At 35.7% G+C, this 22,818-nt stretch overlaps 2 protein-coding genes across 14 annotated transcripts; both read right to left on the bottom strand.

Moving 5' to 3' along the window:
- Positions 1 to 12,480: 12,480 nt before the first annotated feature.
- LOC113303883 (pollen-specific leucine-rich repeat extensin-like protein 4) lies at positions 12,481 to 13,601 on the bottom strand. The gene has a single exon (XM_026552963.1). The coding sequence runs from the start codon at positions 13,452 to 13,454 to the stop codon at positions 12,945 to 12,947; it is 510 nt and encodes a 169-aa protein (XP_026408748.1). The 5' UTR covers positions 13,455 to 13,601; the 3' UTR covers positions 12,481 to 12,944.
- A 1,262-nt stretch (positions 13,602 to 14,863) lies between these two features.
- Positions 14,864 to 21,862, bottom strand: LOC113303882. 13 transcript variants are annotated; one of them, XR_003337849.1, is made up of 8 exons: positions 21,334 to 21,856; positions 21,115 to 21,190; positions 19,887 to 20,139; positions 16,418 to 19,079; positions 15,562 to 16,024; positions 15,395 to 15,472; positions 15,217 to 15,299; positions 14,864 to 15,104 (listed from the first exon to the last, which is right to left on the bottom strand). XR_003337849.1 is itself a non-coding variant. In XM_026552961.1 (6 exons), the coding sequence occupies exons 1-5, from the start codon at positions 21,427 to 21,429 to the stop codon at positions 15,264 to 15,266; spliced, it is 564 nt and encodes a 187-aa protein (XP_026408746.1). In that variant the 5' UTR covers positions 21,430 to 21,862; the 3' UTR covers positions 14,864 to 15,104; positions 15,217 to 15,263. The 13 variants fall into 13 exon arrangements, 2 of the variants coding, with proteins under 2 accessions (XP_026408746.1, XP_026408747.1); XR_003337845.1 differs by having other exon boundaries at positions 15,395 to 16,024; positions 16,418 to 18,403; positions 18,528 to 19,079; positions 21,334 to 21,855; XR_003337850.1 differs by lacking the exon at positions 15,217 to 15,299 and having other exon boundaries at positions 21,334 to 21,857.
- Positions 21,863 to 22,818: the final 956 nt, after the last annotated feature.

Below are 22,818 nucleotides of genomic sequence, written 5' to 3'. Positions count from 1 at the left end.
ATTCAAGGTAAACTTAGTTAAATAGTTTATTGACAAAAATAATTTTTCAAAAATTCTCATTTCCATTTAGTTGTGTTATAAGTTGACATGCTAACAACTTAACAAAATGAAGTTCGCTTATGTAATATTTTTTTTTATCGATAAATTGGCTTATGTAATATTTTTAGGTAGAATAGCCAAAAAAAATATAAAAAAAGTAGCCCCATTACACCATGCATATTGGACTCTAACTAGTTTTCCTGTGTTGCACACTAAAGATATGAATAGTTATTAGAGGAAAAAGTGAAAATAAAATTACTCCAACTGGTTCATATCCTTTCTTTTTCTTTTCTTTTATGGTTTCCTCCAACATCTCATATACTTAAAAAAACCTATTTGAATAACTTTGATTCCGATTACTTCCATTACTCTGCCGCACATAATCTCATTATGAAACTAAATGAGAAAAACTTATTTATTTCTCGAAACGAAAAGTGTTTTTTCACATATTACATCATGAAAATTACATGGTAAATGTAAATGAGTTTAATAACTCCAAAACATGGAGAGTGAAATTAACATGAAACTAATGTGATATTTAATAATCCTGATAGAGTGAATTGAACTCAACTGTAAAGAACCTATAAGATTCATACTTGTTAAATTCGTATCTCGAAATATAGAATACAAGACTTGTTCTTGTTGGAATTAGGTTCATGAACAGTTTGGGTGTGTGTGTATATATATATATAGGTTTACCTTGTTAAGACAATATTAATTGAACATATATACTATTCAAGGATTGTCCATATAGGTTTCCAAACGAAAGAGTTTGTGGTGTAGTAGTTACCTCTCCTTTTCAATAATGTCATATATTGGTTAAGTTTCGCGAAAAAATAATAGATATTTTGTTTACGAAGTGTTTAGGGCTTATGAATGATTAGAAATTTTTTGGTTTGTTCTCTGATTCAAGTTTGATGTAGGGAATACAATGAGTTTAGAAAATCAACAGCAAGCTCGTATTTGGATCATCAGTTTCTCACATACAAGGTGCTCGTGTAAAAGGTCTGAATGAGTAAGTGAAAAAAGGCAGTAAAAATTGCGAGTTCTAGGTTTGGAAAACAGGATGAGAACAATAAAATTCCACTGAATCACAAAGGGGGTACTTGCCTGATGTGAAATTTGGCAGTGGGATATGTGTGTTTTGATATGCGAATTTGATGGGTTTTTGGACAAAGTTTTGTTGTACAAGATGCACCTAAGTGTATAATGCATATTATGACAGAAAAATATAATTTGGTCAGGTTACATCCGAATGCATAATGTATATTGCTTTTTCAAATTTTTATTGTTTTTTTTCTTTTATTTTTCTTTAACACTTGTTTCTAGTTGATAATTTGATGGTCAATATGAGGGTAATGGTAGTGGATTTATTGCTCGAGATCATGAACTTAGTTGTGTCTGTGATTATATTAGGATAAATAATGATTTATCCACGAAGTACACAAAATGCACCTGAGTGCATAATCCATATTTTTATAGGAGATATAGTTTTCTCCCAGGTGCACCCCAGTGCATAATGTATATTTTTTTGATTTTTTTTTTTTGATCCTCTTATTTTTGTTCATTAATATTTATGTTTTGTTGATGTTGAATGTTATGCTAATGATGGTGGATTTATCAGTAGTAATTTTGGTTATGTATAATATATTGCAGGTGATTAGTACGATCGACATACACAAGATGCACTCGAAGACATATGCATGTTTTATAGGAAGTAGGTTTTGGTCAGGTTGCACCTGGGTGCATAATGCATATTGGAAATAGATTTCGTCCAGGTTGTACCTGGGTGCACATAATGCATATTCATAGGAAATAAATTTTGATCAAGTTGCACGTAGGTGCATAATGTATATTCTTATTGGAAATAAGTTTTGGCCAAGTTGCAAATGAGTGCATAATGTATCCTCGGTCTGGATTCAATTTATTTGTTTATTCGAATTTCATATCAATAATGGATCTTGTTTTGCAGATCTTTTCTAGCCCATTCCAAAATTATAAATTGTATTAAAATTCGACTTATATGTTGAAAGTTATAATTTTTATCATGATTAATATATATTGGAAAGGATAAAAGCAAGAATGAAGTTAAAAGTAAATGACATATTTGACTAAGTCTTTTAGTGTCAGTTTGACCAAACTCATATTCGTATATATCTTCCTACCACACTTTAATGGCACATAGCCCATTTCCCGCAACTTACTCCAACTGTTTTTTTTTTTTTGTATAACCAAAGGCCTTCAAGCTAATGATCCCCCTCAACAGTTGGTATAAGCCAAACTGGAGGAACATAATAGTACATAGAGAAATTGTTCAACTTTGCCTATTGAGCAAGCTCATGTGCAACAGAATGGGGTTGAAATGAAAAAACACAAGCAACTAAACTAGAAGAGAAAAGTAGAATATCCTTAAAGACAACATCTGTTCTTGAGTCACCATCGAACAGGCCAGAAGAAAATTGATCAATGAGACTTTTAACATCACTATCAATGATGATATGTGTAAATTTTTCCTCCATAGCTTCCTTCAAGACTTCCCAGATCGCTCTGGCTTCAGCTTCTTCTGCATATTTTACTTCAAAAACCAGGGAGGCACAAAAGGAAGCTTTTCTTGCAAAATACCGCATCACATATCCTGCACCATTAGCTCCAGATATATCATCATAGGCTCCGTCAGTATTACACTTAATCCAACCAAAAGAGCGGGGGATCCATTTGTCACACAGACTAACAAAAGTAGCAGGAGAAGTAGTTAAACAAGGTTTCATAGTCAAGAGCATAGCTCTAGCTCTAGATAAGACTCCTAAGTGAGTTTCTTTAAGGTTTTGGAGGACAAGGTTGTTTCTACTACTCCAGATAAACCAGAAGACAACAACAAAGAGACTTTGTTCTTCATTAGGAAGTTTAATCACAGGGTCAGCAAGCCAAAAAATCAACCAATCAATGAAAGATTTATTTTGAAAAACTTGAGTGTTTACACAAAGGGAACTGAGAAACCAAACTCTACTAGAAAAAGGAAGAGGACTAAGGCATGCATGACAGACTCATGAGGATCAATACATCTAGCACAATCAACATTATGCATTGGCATTCTAGTATGTAAAATAGATCTAGCTGGTAGGGTATTTCTAGCAGCTTTCCAAAGAAAATTTTGAGTCTGTAAGGAACCCTGATTTTGCATATGTGGTTCCAAAGATTGATACATGGGGAAGGCCTAAGGCCTCTAATTCCTATGTACGAAGATTTAGAAGAAAATCTACCAGTCTTTGAATGTTCCCAAGCCCTCCTGTCAGGAGTGCATCACTGGCTTAAGGGAATAGTGATAATCTTCTTAACAGAAGCATTATCAAAGTGAGTATTTAGTCTATTAACATTCCAAGTTGTACACTGATTATCAATGAAGTAAGAAACTTTAACATTGGGATCAGGTGGGACTAAGGGGTTTGGTGAAGTTAAACCCAAATCAGGGATCCATTTGTCACACCAAGGATCAATAAATTGACCATCCCCAATAATCCATGAGATAAATGGTTTGATCAGCTCCTTAATAGCATGCATACACTTCCAGGTCCAAGAACACTTACTAGTGCACTTGGCATTCAAGAAATCAGTTCTAGGAAAGTACTTGGCTTTAAGGACAGTATCTAATTTTCAATAATTTTCCAAGCATTTCTAGCAAGCATGGCCAAGTTATTAAGATCAACTTTCCTAAATCCGAAACCACCTTCAGATTTAGGGGAGCACAAGATATCCCAACCCAAAAGATGTAATTTTCTATCTTTTGGGTCAAGGGTTTCTCCCCACCAAAACATACAGAGATGATAGTCCATTTGTCTACAAAGATGTTTTGGATAAGGAAATCTCCCATTTGAAATAAGGGAATAGCTTTACCAATATGTTTAACTAGAGTGATTCTAGCAGCTTGGGACAATAGATTATGAAGCCAAATAGAGATTCTGGCATCAATAGCTTGGAGGACACCCATGTGTGGGTTTGAATTTTAGAAGCTTGAAAAACAGTAGGGGTACCAAGATACTTTTCTCCTAAATCCCTATTCTGGATATCCAGGATATTAGCAAGTTGGGATTTTCTATGTTCAGGTATTTTCCTACTGAAGAGAATTCCTGATTTATCAAAGTTTATTTCTTGACCAGATTCCAAGAAGTATTTTTGGAGATAATCTTTGATAGTCTTAAAGTCTTTAATAGTAGCTTTAGAAAAAAGGAGGGAATCATCAGCAAACACAATAGATATGTCATAGCAGGAGCATCTTTACACACTTTTATGCCTTCAACCAATCCTTTAGAAGAGAAGGTATCAATATAAGAAGATAGAGCCTCAGAGAAAATAATATAAAGATAAGGGGAAAGAGGGTCTCCCTATCTCAGTCCTCTTTCTAGTTTGAAAAAACCAGTGGGACTATCATTGAGGAGGACTGAGTAAGAAACAGGGGAGACACACTGGTTAATAAGTTTTATCCAGTGATCAGACAGTCCCATTTTTTTAAAACATTTTCAAGAAAGGACCACTCCAGTTTATCATAAGCTTTGGACATATCAAGCTTGATGGCATCAATGCCTTCAGCTTTGTCATTGTGATTAACAACATACATGGTCTCGTTAGCTAGAAGAATATTATCAATAATACTCCTCTTAGGTATGAAGGCACTTTGGTTTTGGGAGATAATGTTATTCATAAAAGGCTTTAATCTATTGGCTAAAGTATTAGAGAGAGTTTTATAAATGAAGTTACACGAACTTATAGGTTTATACTGAAAAACCAACTCTGCAAGAGGCACTCTGGGGATGAGTGCAATATTAGTATGGTTAAAGACTTTAGCAATATGACCAATCCTGAAACAAGTTTGGGTCATATCAATGACAACCTCCCCAACAATATCCCAATGCTTTTGATAAAAAAAAGACCAGTGAAGCCATCAGGTTCTGGTGCCTTTTTTTCTCCTATTTGAAAGACATCATTCTTAATATCCTCTGGGGAAAGAGGAGAATTCAGTTGAGTATTATCAGCTTCAGAGAATTTGACAGGGAGATCTTGAAGGATCTCATCTTGGAATTGTTGAGGATGATTAGACTAAAGAGTTTTGAAATAATCTATGAATGAATTACCAACACTATGTCTATCAGTTAGAATAGTATCAGAAGAATCCTTAATCCAGCTAATAGCATTTATCTTTCTTCTAAAGAGGGTAACTCTATGGAAATAGGGTGAATTTCTGTCACCTTCCTTAAGCCAAACCTATCTAGACTTATCCTTCCAATAGAGTTCCTCAAGGTTATAGAGGTTTTCTAGTGTAGCTTTAAGTCTAGCTATAGAGCTGGAATTAGTGGGATTGGAAGTTTAGATATCAACTAATTCTCCCCTGGTGGTAGATATATTGGTTTGAATATTACCAAAAGAGTATTTATTCCAATCTCTAAGGACTTTCTTGGTATTCAGGAGTTTAGCTTTGAGTTTATAAGTAGGGTAGCCTATAACATTGGTAGACCAAGATTTAGCTATAATATCTCTACAAGTAGGATCCTCAATCCACATAGACATGAAGTGGAAGGGCCTAGGCATACAAATATCTTCAAAGTTAAAACCCATATGCACGGGGAAATGATCAGATAAGTCTCTAGGTAGATTATTGACACAAAATTTGGGAAATAAAGTTTTAGCAGATTGATTTATAAGACATTTGTCCAACCTTTCAAGAATAAGGTCAGAACCTTGTTGCATATTAGACCAAGTAAACCTAGGACCAGAAAAACCAAGGTCATGCAAATCAAACACAGTACAAAATATCTAAGGTATTCAAAATCATATTCATTAACTTCTAGACCACCATTCTTATCCTCAGTACCTAAGAGGGTATTAAAGTCTCCTACAAAGAAAATTGGATCATGATGTGGTATAGGTGGTAGTTGACATTGACTCTCCCAAAAGGCTTGTCTTAGACTGCTATTAGGTTCACCGTATATGAAATGAATGTGACAAAGTTTAGAGTGAATAATGTCAGTAGATGTGACATAGATGCCCCTCAAGATCGAAGAAATAATGTTCAGATGGATCTCTTTTTTCCAAGCAAGCACAAGACCACCACTCCCCTCAATACTTGAGAGTTGAGACATTAAAAGTACAAGGAAATCCCATGTTTCTTAATCTTCTAGCAGCCAAATCTTTGTTTATTTTAGTTTCCAACAGAAAAACGATATTAGGGTTTATGTTTCTATATCAACCTAAGTTCTTTATTAGCAGTTTTTTTTTTCAAATCCTCTGATGTTCCAGCAAACCAAATTAATATTGTTGACATGAAAATGATTGATAGGGCTATGAGTGTTAATATTATCTATAGCGGGGGAGAAGGATTTGAGTTTACCTGAGTGGTAGGAGCAGAACTATCACCAAGCTAAGAATTTCTAGAACCACCCACTTGAGAAATATCTTGAGTAGAATCGAGACTCAGAGTAGCAGCATTGTGAAGAGAATTATTGCAGATATCATCGTTACTTGGGAATCCGTCGACAGAAACGTTGTAACTACCATAAGGATCAACCAGAGAATGAGTGTTGAGGGTGCACTTTGATAAATTGAGGGTACGTAAATCTCCCAATTTAGTGATAGGAGGAACAAGTTGAGCATAATCTGGTTCAGACACTTCATGTTGTTCGGGAATAACCACTATGCTGGCTAAACTAGAAGAGCTGGCTCTAGTGTGTTTCCTCAGATCGGATCTTGGGTTAATCTTATTTTTCAGATTGAATAAGGCATCATGCTCAGCAGCTACAGAAATGACTTCTTCTCAAGTGATGGTAGGAGCCTGAGTTAGCACGGCGGCTGTTACGAATAGGACCACGATTCACCGATTCAGGGGTCGAGACATGGGTTTCAACAGTAACATTCTGAGTTGTAACTTGTTTGAAAATAACTGGTAATCCATTGTTCATTTGAGTTGAGTTATGTTGAATCGGACGAACATCAAAGATTTTTAGAGCAGTAGATCGACTGACGAAAATACACATCTGAAGATTACTCATTAATCCTTTCTGAGTAGTTTTCTCATGGTGATAAACATTATCCTTTGATTTACCAATATCATTTTCAACGACAAAAGTTGATTCATCTTGAGTATCTAGAACTATACCACTTTGGGGCATGATGGTATCTTTTAGTTGATTAGAAGAGGTAGAAGCTGGTTGTTTTGCAACTTTTGGTGGCATCATAAGCTTGGATACAGCTGGGAGAGTGTATTTGTCGTTTGAAGAAGCTGCTTCCTTAATAGCTTTCTGTTTGAGCTTCCAAGTAGGACATTTTGCATCCTTATGATCCATCACTCGACAGGAAGTGCAAAAGTTTCATGGTACCTTTAAATATCTACATTCAATCAAGAAAGGTTGAGTTCTTCCAGTGCTTAAAAGAATTATCTGTGGATAATTCATTGATAAAAATTTCTTCTTACAATTTCCTTTTTCGTTTAGTTATACATTATGTAATGACAAGCTAACATTAAATTTAACTATAAACAACTAAAGATAGAAACACATACCTCTACGACAAATTTTTGTCAAACATTTGGCTCCACCTAATCTTCTTGAATAACCGCCGAGATTATGTAGAAATAATTATAGGAAAAGGGTGGAAATAACACTACTCCAATTGTGTCTATCCCATCTCTTTTTCAGTTATGGTTTTCTCCAATATTTTATTTATTCTACCTGAGTTACTTTGCTTATTTCGGCCAGACATAATCCCTATGTGAAATGAAATTATGAAATGAAAAGAACTCAGTTATTTCCCAGAATTAAAAGTGCTTTGTTACAGATCAAATAATGGAAATTACATGGTAAATGTAAATGGATTTAACAACTCCAAAACATGAAGAGTAAAATTATCCATGAAATCCAAAAATGGTAACACAATATATATTTCCTTCCACATTGAATTGCGGTAGAATTTTCACATTTCAACGAAAATCTTAAAGAGATCTATGCAATCCATATACTTTCCAGATGATGATCTTTTTTCTTTTAAAACCAAAAGGAAACTCAACCTGGTCTTGGAGAAGTATCAGCTCAGAGCTACCATTTATTCAAAGAAACAGTTGTTGGTGTTTGGGTGATTGGCAGAAAATTCAGATATGGAAGCACAAATGGTTATACTATTTGCAATGGGCACCTACTCCAACACCTAATGTTGTAAACCCAAGTCAGTATCAATATGTCTGGCAAATTTTATCTCAGGGTACATACACTTGGGATATTACTCTAATCCCATCCTGAATGTGAAGACAGATTTATCTGGTTACTTGAGAAATCTGGAAAATTTTCTGCTAAGTCAAATGTATAGGAGAATGTACGAAGAAAAGTATGGTACGCATACTCTTAATATCAGAATGCAGGAGATTTTCAAGAAATTTTGGAGTCTTAATATGCTGCCAAGGATTAAACAATTCTTGTGAAAGTGTATTCAAAATATTCTTCCAACAAGAAACAAGCTCGGTAATTATAGAGACAATCTTGGTAATATAGTGCCTCATAATTATTCTTTTTGTCCATACTGCTCTACTTACCTGGAAACTGGCTTAACTCTTAGAGTACCAATCAAGCAGAATGTTACGGTCGAATGGAAGAACACATGTGGGCTAGTGAATTGCACCTGGAGAAGGTTTGCTTTCAGTTAGATTCGCAAATTTTGGTTGATGCGGTAAACAAGGATGTCTCCAACATAGACCGAAAACCGCAAAACATAGTTTCTGAAACTAAATGTTTGTTTAAAAAGTATCATTCCTGACAGTGTATGCATGTTCGAAAGGAAATGAATAAAATAATTGACCAACTATCAAAGTCAGCTAGAGTAGAGAAATTGAGTAGTTATGGATTCAACATCCTCCAAATAACATTTTTGTTCAGTTACAGGAGGACATAAATCATGTAATCACTTAACTTTATGCAATAATTTTCTTTCGCTTAAAAAGAATAAAATAAAAAATGAACAGTACTATCTCCTGTTTTCGGGAAAAAATTTATATACTATCACTTCTTTATTTTAGTATGAAAATAGGTCAAATTGAAAGAAAAAAAATTATTATTATTATTTTCACAAAATTGGTCAATTAACCCAATAACGACAGTTCCTTGATGAAAAAGACATTTAAAATTTGATACTGTTTAAATGGAAGAGAATGTAAAAATAGCCAGGATGTAAACAATTTCATCCTACCCATTTTTAAATACTTTTTCTTATTTTTAATTTACATCAAGATGCATTCAGTTTCACCCTTGCTATTTTTTAAGTTTAAGCCAGGATGAATCCAGATTCATTCTTGCTATTTTTTTGGTGTCCATTTCACTCATACTAGTTTTTACTCGTCCATTAGAACCATGTTTTAAAAATATTTGGGCAATAGACCCAATTTCTCAATTATTTTCCAAAATCAGAGAGAATGAGTATTATTATGGGTATATTAATTAAATACCCTTAGTTTTGACACCCAACAAATATACCCTTACACAACAATAAATATACCCCTATCATTTAAAAACCTTATCCATTAAAATACTGATTACCTTAATACCCTCACTTATAATATCATTTTTCATTTAAAAACCTTATCCCTTAACAAATTTCTTTCTTTATTACTTCACAGCCACCACCACCACCATTTCACCATTACCAGCATCGCCGCCACACCACCATACCACCACCACCACCGCCACTAATATTTCACCACCAATACCATTGTCGATGATGTCACCGCTGCTGCCGCCCCCACTGTCGCCGCCGTCACCACCACCGCCGTCGCCGCCATCAAAATTCAGAACAAATAACTAGAAAGTATCTCAGTTCAGTTGTGTCAACAATGGAAGTTGACCCAAAAATCTGGAACTCAGGAACAATGTTTCCAGATTATAGTGTCAACAACCAAAGTTGATCCCCGTAAGTGGGATCAACAATTGAAGTTGATCCCATTAAGTGGGATCGACAATGGAAGTTGGTCCACATAAAATGGGATCAACAGTTGGAGTTGACACCATTTATATGAGTATGTTTCCTGTAAAAACCAATAAACCTGCCTGCAAACTGACATATCCTTAAGAAACACAAGAATAACATTCATACAAAATAAATCCGGATGTATGTCCCTACAAACATAGCAAGTACAAACTAAAAAGCATAAAGTAAAGAAACGTCCAGCTAGTATGAAACCTAAAAAAGATGTAAAAAACGTTGTGGTGAATCAACTTCAACACATCAATCTCTTTCGTGCTAGAGAAGTGAATCAAGAAATCTCTACAACAACCAAAGTTTGACAAAAAAAAGACATATACGAACGAGTGAACTTGGCGTGAGTCGAACACGCATCATCTGACGTGGAGTCAGTCATGCTACCATTGCACCACAAATTCAACATTTGAAGAAATTTACAACTATAAAATCTAACAACACCACCACTACCATTAGTCGAATAACAATACACAAACCAACAAGAAATTAAACTAATTTTTTTAACATGATTTAAACTACAAGCATGACTATACTAATCCAAAGAAATTCTATCAACAATAGGAGTCAGTAGTTGATCCCATAAAAAATGTTGTCAACAACAAGAGTTGATCCCATTATGGGATCAACAACAGTAATTGATCCCATAAAAACTGAAGTTCAGAGATTTTTCGATCATGAAACAAAACATCAACGAAAAAACATCAAAATGATCCACCAACAACCTAAAAATCTAAAAATCTAACTGCATACACAAATTTTTTGTACCAAACATGATTTAAACTACAAGCATGACTATACTAATTCAAGGAAATGCTGTTAACAAATGGGATCAACAACTGTAGTTGATCCCGTAAATGGGGTCAACAACTATAGTTGATCCATAAAAACTGAAGACTGCTACAACTACACTTGCCACAATCACCACCACCGCCACTACAACAACATCCACTACCACCAGTACAACACCAAATAAACACAAATCACCTAAATCTTTACCAGTAAACAATCAAAACACAGTCATATAAAAATTATTGATTTCGTTGAATTTTATTGAATCAAAATCACAAGAAATTTAAACTAGTTTAAAACTAAAATTGATTGTTTACCTTTCCATTCAATCTTCATGTCCATTGGTATTAAGATCATACCTATCTATCTTCAATAATCAATTTTCTTACCATATCACTAATTTTCCATATCTGAAAATTAATGAAATCGAAATTATCAAATCTAAATCTGAAGTTTATTAGTTCAAACGAATTGTTGTGAATCGATGATGGATAGTTGTTGTTGATGATCTCAGTCAAAGCACTCAAATCTCTCTCTTGAATCTCACTGGAAAAAAAAATAAACAAAAACGTTGAGATAGAGATGTTGATGGTGGTAATGTTGATGGCGGTGGTGGTAATTAATGGCGTCAAAGATACATATGGTGGCTGCAATGAAGATGATGGTGGCTGATTTGATTTTGAGATCTAAAATAAATAAAAAATAGAATCTATCAGGGACAAATCGAAACCAATTATAGTGATAGATCTGTAGCTAATAGTGGAGGACGTGGTGGTGACGACGCCGGCGACGGAGCTGGTGGTGGTAGTTGCAGAAGCTTCGGTGGTGATGGAGAAGGTGTTCTAGGAAGAGAATGAAAAAAAAGTTTGGATCTGAAAATAAAGAATTTTTTTTCGGAAAGGTTGATATGAAAACAAAATAAGAAAAGAAAGAGTTAATATGGAAACAAAATTAATGTTAATGGATCCCTGACGGGTTTATAGATAGAAAAGGGTATTTTTATTGCATGATAAGAATATTTGTGTAGCCCATCAAAACAAGGATCAATTATATAATTACCACTATTATTATTTTCTTGCAACCATAAGGTTCTTCCGTTGTCGCTGGTTGCATTTTGTTTTCACATGATACCAGCCTAACACTAAGTTTGCTTCTTAAACAGAGAAAATCGGTGGAATGGATGAGCTGTTCATAGAGCAACATGGGCTTTTGCCACATCCAGAAGAAAGAGGAAAACTCCAACTAGTTTCTATCACTATACTCTTTTTCCTCTACCGTCTCCTCCAATATTTGTTTTCTTTGTAACATGTCAGAAATATAAAATTAAGTGGGTAGTTTATTGATAACTGTTTTTATTACATTTTCATTTTTGGTTTAGTTATATTCTAATATTGAGATGATAATAACAGACAAACCACACAAAAAATAGCCCCATTACGAACTGTTGCGGGACATTTGATTCTACATAATCTTTTTCTACAACCACGAGATACGAACAATAATTAAAGGACAAAGGGGAAATAATATTACTTCAGTTGTTTTATATGGCTTTTTTTCTGTTATAGTTTACTCCAATATCTCATATGCTTAGAAAGTAACCTATTTGAATCATTTTGATTTTCATTACTATGTAATCCTTCTACGAAATGAAATGAGAAAGACCTTATTTATTTCCATAATGAAAAGTGTTCTGTTACAGATCAAATCATGGAAATTATATGGTAAAAGTAAACGAGTTTAACAACTCCAAAACATGGAGAGTGAAATTAACATGAAACTAATGTGAAATTTTAAAACTATAAATATAATTCCATGAAATCTATAAATAGTAATACAATATATATTTCCTTGCATTTCAAATTACGGTAGAATTTTAACATTTGAACGAAAATCAACCTGAAATTTTGGAGAGCCACTGAAGCAAAAATGTTTGCCGTTCTGAAGAATCAGTCTGATTTGCCCACTTCCGGAGAAACGACTTTGAAGCTTATCTTCTTCTTATTGGCTTCAATCGTGTTCTTGGCTGTACTCCTGTCGTGCTCAAATGCTACTGATTAATTAAGTTTCCTTGAAGGGATAATTTGGTGAACTCCGGATCTATTAACTACCTACTAAAAAAGGCAAAGAAGAACCAAAACAAGAGAAATCGCTGAAAAATAACTCTTGGTTTTGATCAAATTAGCTGAAGAAGAGTATGAAGGTGGAGGAGGGGCATGAAAGTAGAACGGAAAGTAAGGTACGATTGGATTAGGTGGTGGTGGTCCAGGATATATGTTATAACCATTAGGTGGTGGTTTTATTAATCCACCTATAGCTGGTGGTGTGTATGGTGTGTAAGATGGAGTAGACGGAGGTGGTGGTGAGTAATAATAAACCGGAGTACTCTGAGAAGGCGGTGGTGGACAATCAGTCGTCGGTGTTGGTGGTGGCGGTGACGGTGTTGGCGGAGGAGGCGGCGATGCGTAAGCAATCGGCGGTTCACACGGATTTTCACAAGCATCACACATTGTACACATAATCTGTTCCTTAACCTTTATAGTCATCCTTCCCGCCTTTGCCGTCGAAGCGTAAATCAAGTGAACAAGCAGCACCGAGAGCAGAATTTGCAAGAGCTTCGCCATTTTTGATGCCAAAAAAATGGCAGTAGTGGTGGTGGAGTGGAGTGGTGGTGGAGGAGAGTGTGAAAAGATCAGAGAGAAAGTTGATGAATGATAAAAAAAGAAAGGAGGAGAAGGACTGAAAAGAGAGAAATGGGGATAAGTAAAATTTTGAGTACAATAATGTAACTTAGAGATTGATGCACTGTATCAAATAAAGAATCTGTACATCGAGGACAGTGTCAGTGGAGATACCCAATTGGTTCTCGACACCTCACCTGTCCTTTCAATGTGATGATTGGATGAGGTGGCTACTGGCTGGATGTTTTGAATCCCAAGAAGTAGATTCAGATTTCAGTCTTTCAGACTAGCAGTTTCCATTTTCTCACACGTGCTGAACGAGGGAATTTTTCTAGAAAGGTCAATCTTGAACGTTAGATGGTTCGAGGAATGGGGGTAGTCAGAGAAAGATAACGGAAAAGATTAGGTTGAGTCAGACTTTAAAGATCTGTCAGGGAATCTGACTTTTTCAGTACAGCTAACTCAAGCCCATCCGTAATGGTCGGCGGCCTCGTTGCCGTGAATATGTCGGTATTACCGTTTTATTTGAGGCGATTTACACGCCGACCTGTATTTTAATTTACCCACAGGCTGGCAATTTTTTTTGTGGGGTCCTGTAGGCCCACCCGAGGTAAATGGACCGTACGATGAGATTTGATTGATTAGGTGATCAATCAATCTACTAGTAGTAGGACAACATTAGGGCCAAGGGTAGGAAGGTGGTATATGCAAAGTTGGAATTGGCTTACATCTAGGACTATTATCTAGTTGGATGGCATTGTGGCGACATGAAAATAAGAATATTCCTTCCTTTTTGTTTTGTTCTTGAGGTTGTAAGCCACCACCTTTGTGTATAGGACCACCATACCTTTGTTATTAGAAGGTGGTGGAATATCAATGGTTGAGAAGAATTATTGATCATGTTATGTTGTCTTTGCCATCACACAAAGTGGTATGAGTGTTTGTCACTTGCCACTTTAAGCATTTGTCTTATCGAAGAAGGAGTCTCCTTGTAAACACCTATAACCACCACCCCAAAAGATAAGGGAAGATGACAATACCCTATGTATAAAACAGGTGGTATCTTATCTTAAGTACCTAGAGTTGAAAAAAAAAACTTAGTAAAATGTGGAATGATGCTTAACTTAATAATTGCATTAGAAATCAACTATCAACTATCCAAGGACTGCAATCATGTAGACCTAATCCGTTTTCTTGAATTACCTTCATTTTGGTTTCTTCTGCTAGGCTCCCAACTCATAATTCCATTATGAAATGAAAAGAACCTGTTAGTTAAATGAATTTACAAACTGCAAAAGAAGTGTGCAATTAACAGGAAACTATTGTGATTTCCATACCAACAATTTCATGAATGTCTAGAAAGAAACACATAAATTTATTTCAGAATTATGGTTGAATTTTCGATTTTCGAATTGCTGTTGTTGGGAATGAATTATATGGTCTAGCAGTATTGTACAAAAAAACAAAATTTATGTATATTTGTTACAAAAGACTGGGGTTTTAAGTAGGGACTTTCCAGGGACAACAATTTCTCAAAACCCAAGTACTACCTGTGCTTGATTTTTCTGGTCACGTTTACAATTTCAGCTGCACCTGTTAAGGACATACATCAAACAGACAATTTCAAACTCAGGAAGTGAAGAAATTGCTTCAAAAAAATCTCGAGTTGCATAACTTTAGAATGTTGTTTCTTGGTAGTTGTTACCTAGAAATATGGCACTGGTCTACAGCTGGCTAGTTGTCTAAGTTCAGTCATATGTACTTTATTACCCCTGGACGAACTCCAACCTACAAAGACAGCGGACCCATTGTGATGCCACAGCCTATATTATGCCGACCACCCAATGGACCCGCAAATACACCAACAACAGCATACAAATTACCTGGTAGACCCTCCAATTTGTGCCCCTATCCGCTCCTACGAATGCAATCACCTTCCCTCCTCTGTGCAATCCAACTGCCTGATAGAAGAATGTCGCTCCCATAGAAACAGGGATCTGTACATGCAAGGCACGAAAACAAAAATGAAAAGTCCAAGCCAATGTTATACCTGCTAAGGAATATGTTCTACACACAGCAAATTTGTGCTCTTTTTCTCCGTTTCAGACCACCCCTATCAGCCAGGTCACCTGAATATCCAACTATCGTAACCTCTCCCAACTACACCAGATAAGATTCCGACGTACAAGAATAAATGAAGATACTGTCTTGTCCAGCAAAGCTGCAATGGTGGGGCAGCGAGGCAGACTTCTGGTAGAAAGTTCTCGCTAATAAAGTCAGTGAGGCAGAATCCTGACGTGTAAGTGGCAATGCTACACTTGCAATTTCATTTCACTGGTTATACCATCAGTACAATCCTATTCTCTTACATTGCTTAGTTGCTCTCTTAAATTCACCATAGTAACAGACCCCACATTGGTGACACAAACAGCAGATTCCATAATATTTGTGACTCCATTACCATTTGAAGCTCGATGCTTCAATTGTATCTTCGTTGAGATCTCAAGGAAAACCTAAAGAAAACTGAATGGGTAAGCAAAGAAACCTTACAACAACATTAACAAAAATGAAAGGTCCAAATCTTCCATCACTAACTCTAAATAAATGTAAGTTGAAGAACTAATACAAAGCTGTTTACATGCAAAATGGGCGAGTGAGTCAGTTGCCTTTTGACTTTTGGTGTTTCGGCAAGAAAATTTTCAATTTTGGCATGTGTGAAGTACACACATGTGCACCAAGCATTTGTGATAGATGCCACAGAAGTAGTAATAATATGATACCCGGTAAACAAAAACCATGTTTCATGTGAATTAATTTGTCCATGGTTCCTGACAAATCTCATACTGTATTAAGAAAAAGAAAGGAAACAAAAAAAGAGTACTGGGAGAGAAGGAGAGAGAGAGGACCTGTTGGAGTTAGAAGGGATGAATTGCAGCAAACAGATCTACTTCTCCTTCGACATCAAATTAATCAAGTCCGATGAATAAGATGGATGTCCTTGCTGCCCTTCTCTTTGAATAAAATCCACTTTGAGTGATTCAAGAAAGATGAGGGGTTTCTTAAGATCACAGGATATAGACTCCTTCAATTTGTCACACTTCCATATGGTTAAGTCTCGAAGAGAAGTCCATAACTACAAATCAGGCAGAGACGTTAAAACAGGACATCTCATCAAATTCACTGAGCGAAGAGAACTGTTGTTGTTGTTGTCGAGATCATCACTGCAAAATCCTTGAAAATCAGAGCAGCCATCAATATGTAGAGAGTGGCCGGTGTCACTGTAGTACAGTGGTAAAGTCATTGGGTGATAATACCAGTGACCTGAGTTCGAAACTCCCCAGCACTGATTCTTTACCAATCAAAAAAAAAATGTAGAGAATGCAGATTTGGAGTATTGTTTTGGAGAAGCACACCCAGCGGGAAATGTATCAGCTATGGAGATTCTGATATTGCAATGGATGCGAGTGAGCCTCGTTGTTCTCCTCTACTTGGAGCCAAGAATAACATTACAATCCTGTCATTGGTACCCTTTAATATCAAATTCTATTTTTTTTTGTTGATCGGTAAAGAACTTGGTGCTGGCGAGTTTCGAACTCAGGTCACTGATATCATCACCAAGTAACTTTAGCACTGTGCTACAGCGACACCGGCTTTAATATCAAATTCTTCATAGAAGAAAATGAATTTATTGGTATGCTTCTCAATCTGGAGCAGTTCGAGATATTCAAATGCTCAATGGAAGTGAAAGCATTATCAATATAATATGGCGAGGAAGGAGTAGGAGTTGGGGGAGCAACCCATTCTTCTAAATTACTCAATCTACAATACTCAACATAGATAACAAAGGGAATAAGGATAAATTTTTGGTACTACAGCTTTCTTCTTCCTCTTGTTTGTGGTGATAAAATTCTTCACCCAAACACATGACTGAGTCTATTTTCCAAATATCAAGCACTCTAAGACATCGGACCATACCCAAAGCTGGGAGATACCCATATCTCTTGACATTTGATAACAATAAAGAAGCCAAATTCTGGAGGAAGGCAATTACACAATGAACCCTCCATCCACTTTGGAGGCTTTAACCCCAACAATTATCGAATTAGGATGAGGCTGGAGACCCTCCGACAGCATTTCATCGTCCGAGCGTTCTTCGTCCGAGTGTTTTTCATGGGACCTCCACATTAACCATAAATCTCTCATATTTAACTTTGTTCTTCTTGCATCTTGTATCCCTCCTCTAACATTCTCTAGATTTACTATACATAACACCCAGAGGGAGTTTAGTGATGCTAACTCCTCAATCCCACTTCGACAGGTATCTGCTTCTTTCCTCACCATGTATGTTCTTAATGTTTCAAGGCAAGTTAGACTTTCTATGAGCATTTGACTAGAATGTGTAAGCTGTCTTAATTTCGGCCAACTCTTAATATCTTTTGGAAGCTCACAGCATCCGGAATTCACATCTCTAGATTGCAGAGGTTGCTAATGCATGATTCAGGCAATACTTTAATGCTAGTGCCACCCAGATCAAGACATCTTAATTGTGTCAATGCTCCAGGTTATACAGGTAATGCATTCAAGTACATACACCCCTTGAATTGCAACATCTTTAGATTGTTGATGCAACTAACTGAATCAGGTAAGTTTTTGATTGATGTATTGAAACATCAAGGAAACTTAGATGACTTAACAACCCAACACTTTCGGGTAAGCCTTCGAACTTACGGTACCCGTGAGGATTCAAAGTCTGCAAATTAGTGAGATTAATGAAGGAATCGGGTAAAAGTTTAATATCCGAGTCGGAGATATCGAGATGCCTCAAATTTTTTTCATGACCCAATTCCACCAAGAAGCACGGATACATTTATGCACTTACGCAATACCAATGTCTGCAAGTTGTAAGAATGATTTAATATAACATCATGTAATAAATCGATTTTACAACCTGAGAGTCTAGGTACCTCAGATGTTTAAACTTAGGAACCGAAAAAGATAAGTTTATCTCCCACTCACCGAGAGAAAATAAATGGCAACAACCGTTCTCATAATTCTTTGCTTCTCACAGTGTCTTGGGAGTTGTCGCTGATGATCCTTATTCACACACTAATCGTAAATAACGAATTCTTGAAACATCTTTATTCCCATCTCTTGCCTGCATAACTGCAAATTCATGACTATCTACTACACTGGTTGCAAGATCATGCACAAAGTCATGCAACGAGTTCCAAAACAAAAGCTCAAAATAATCATTTCCGATATCTTCAACCGATCCATTATATACCTCATTGGATGGCTGAAGGAATCCTTCTGCAATTCATAACCTAATCAAAGTCTCTGATTTTATTTCCGAGTCCTTCGGAAATACACAACAATATGAGAAACATTGTTGCAAAGGCGAATCATAGCTCAGCTTTAAGATTGATGACTCTTTTATTGCCTGGTGTATCCCATAAATTATTATCGTTTCTGATTAACAACCAGTAGCTTTCGTCTCTTTTAGAGTACACTAAACTTCCAAGAGAGTTCGCCGCAAGTGGTAAACCATCACATTTTTTCGCTATCTCCCTACCAATATTTGACATATTCGGAGTTAGTACTGGTCCACCTACAGAAAACACTTTTTTTCGATAATTGCCCAACATTCATCATTAGTTAATTTTTGTAAATTATAAATTCTACCCCCAACAACAGATGCAACCTTTTGAATGCGTGTTGTGACTAGTGTTTTGCTGCCTAGACAAGAAAATCCTTCAAATTTTCCCAATCTGCAGCATCCTCATTCCACAAATCATCCAGTACTAACAAGTATTTCCTGCCAATCAATTTTTCCTTAACTTGTGTTGCCAGCATATCAACATTTGAGGTATCTCCACATACACTTTTAAAAATAGACTCTATAATTTCTTTTAGGATCCTATAGATATCTAAATTATCAGATACACAAATCCACATTCTTAATTCGAAGTGTTTTTCTATTGACTCGTCTTTGTAGACCAGTTGAGCTGAAGTAGTCTTACCAAGACCACCCATACCCACTATAGACACGACGGAAACTTTCTCTTGTTGAGTAGAAATTCCTAACAATGATGATTCTGGTGGTAACGACTTGTCAGTTAGCAACTTAACTATGTCTAATTTCGCATCCTGCCTTCCTATAAGCACTGAATCATCCACAATAGATGCAGTTAGTTGGTTACGTTGCTCTCTAGTGTGGTTAACATGAGAAATACTAGATTCATCACTAGTAGTATTCAACGTATACCTAACTTTATCGTCGTAGATTTCATCTAAGCTTTTACTGATGGCTCGAATTTTCCGAGCCATCCTTAAACGAAATACAAGTGGACTGGAGGATGAAATGAAGTCTCGTACCTTGTGCTTGAGCTGGCTTCCCATCTCACGGCGACGCATGGTTTCATAAATGAATTCATCCATAAGATCATCGGCATCATAAACAACACCTTTAAGCCTTTTCAACCAAAGTCGCACAGTAGCATCTTTTGCTTGCTTTTCCTCAGGATCAGAGATCAAAGCCTGAATAGATTCCAAGGTTGTCATAAGCTTTCTCAAGTCATCCTTCACACCCCATGCCAGACTAATCGTTTCATTAACGACAGGGAGTAACCTGTTTATAATGTCAGTCACACCATTAACAAGAATCCCCCTTCCAATGCCATCATAGTATCAAGTAGATAGAGAAGGCTACTGATGATATGAAGATATAGAGATGATGAGATAATAGAGAGCAAGAGATAAGTTCTTCTAAGATGGATATAGTTTGTAGTATTATGAATGTCGAATATATATAAATCAAATAAAACAAGTCTTCCCCATAAAAATTGTCTACTTTCTGTCAGCCATTGTGACTTCTTTCAACCACAAAATGATATCAATTATCAAAGGCTAGTGAATGACATAGTGGTAAATACTGTAGATTGTACAGTTTTGTGAAATGGGCCAAGAGTCTTGTCATTATCAGGTCAGTATGTGTACTCCTGCCTAGCTTTAATTCATTCACCATACACCAAATTTAATGAATCACTGCTAAAGTATCACATTTTACACTCCATTTGGTTATTCTCCTATTTCCTTGTTTAGACCATCATATAGAATGTTGCATCTCCTGATTTGCTTGTTGAGAAATGTGAGGCAACTTGAAATACAATGAATGAATTCTTCGGAAAAAAAAGCTTGTTCGACTATCGTATGGCAGATAATAATATGAAGTAGGATGTATCTTGTACTCGGTTCAGACCATGAATTGAAACAAAATAAAGGGTTTGATTCAAACACTTCATGTTCTGCAAAATAGTAATTGGCTTTTAATTTGTTTTCAATGGACCAGGCTGACCAGCACTTTAAATCTTTACTTTGAAGGAAAAAAAGTGAATTATTAAAGGGAAGAAGAGAATCTGGTGATATCCGATTTGTTGTGATAAACAAAAAAACTAACATCAATTGCAAATTCTACTGAAGTAAACCGTTTGAAACAGATCCAAAACATATATCGCTTATCCAAGCATTCTAAGAGCATCTAGATCTGACTACTTGCAACAGTTTTCAGGTTAAATATAGAGAAAATGACATGTAATTTACTGACCATTACATCGATTTTTGCAGGTGCCCAAATAGAGAGATGTATGGCTTATTCATCTTTCCACACCGTTCCTTCTGTACTGCACCACAATTGAGCGACAACAAATTATTGGTTTTTAACTCAATAATAATTTGTTGATCAGGGTTGGATGATATTTTGTATTCAAAATGCAATTCTTATAAGAATCTTCCAAAATCATGAGGTTAGTTAAGGGATTCATACCAATAATCCCCAGATGATGATGATTTGATCTTTTGCTTTGATTATCATTCCAAATTTAGGTATGAGAAGAACATGACAAGCTCCAATCAGTAACATAGTCACGATCTTAAAATTGCCTCACCTGTGTCCACAATTCGTAATTAGGGCTTGATATTCTCTGAATCTCTGATGAAAGCCATAGAAAACAGAATTAAAAGTCTTTTAACAGGGCAATTTGGTAAAATAACCTCCCCGTTGGATACATCGATATGACGTTGCGTTCAATTTTGTGTCACAGAAGTTTCTTTTTTCATTTTGTTTTTGAATCTTGGTTGAAATTAAGATTCCTTTACAAATTACAAATGATTCTTGTCCTGGATAAGCAAATGTGTAAACATGAGCATTGGTGTTGTTGCGGTTGTATTCTTCCAAGTCAAAACAACCATGATAAACACCGTGTCATTTGGATATAATCTGTTCATGTGCTAACTTGAGTCTATCGTGTTTAAACACTGAAATCTTCGATATCATTAGACCCTAGCTCTAGCGACGTAAGAATTGGCTAATAGCACCCAAAAAAACAAAAAAGAAAAAAAAAAGATTTGGAAGGAATAAGGAGCGTGGAAGCCCCAAACTTTATTGACAATTAGATATAATTACATAATATTCAATTACATCCATAAATTGAAGTAGTACAATAATCTTGAACCGAAAAAAAATCGAAAAGAAAATTCTGCACCAAATATATAGAAAACGATAAGGTAATTAAAATCTTCTAATGGTTTATCACCATTTTGTTGGATACTCTCCAGAAAGATATGATGCTTCCATAAAAAAAAAGTAATATGTCCAAATTCCATATCGAATTTTGTAATCTCTGATCATCACGTTTGTAACTGGTTGGATGAAAGATTGAAGGAAATCGAAGGCCCTCCAGGAGGTATGACAAATCGTAACGGCATACACTTGCCATACGGATGAGAATTAAAAGATATAATATAAATATATTGATCATTGCTATAATGCAATCTTATTTATTCAAAACATAAAAGAAAACTAAACTAATCTACCTGAATCTTACAAAAACCAAGATCCGGATAGAAATGAGAAAGTAAATCTAGGAAAAAATGAGTTTAGAAGATGAAGATAACTGACTTTTGGATGACGATAATTATCTAGTGAGAAAATATAATTACAGGGCGTTTTTAGGAGAGAGGGAGAGAAAAAGTGTTAGCTAATTGCATGTAATTAACCCAGTGTTCTCCGTCAGTTTCCAAATTAAGAACCTGCAGAGGTCAAAATTTTCTTACACTTTAGAATTATAGCCGGAAATAATGAACTAAATGAAATTTTATTTAATATAGAAATTCAGTTATGAATCTTATAAAAGACAATAACACTGGTCAGATAAGGATTAAAAGAATAATAACTAGATCAAGTTGCTCATTAATATAGCAACTTCCATAAGTGGACATTTTCGTATTGATTCTACGATTTCTCATTTAC

This window comes from Papaver somniferum, chromosome 8 (assembly GCF_003573695.1).
Source record: "Papaver somniferum cultivar HN1 chromosome 8, ASM357369v1, whole genome shotgun sequence".
NCBI classification, from domain to species: Eukaryota; Viridiplantae; Streptophyta; class Magnoliopsida; order Ranunculales; family Papaveraceae; genus Papaver; species Papaver somniferum.
This window is presented reverse-complemented; position numbering and strand designations above follow the sequence as displayed.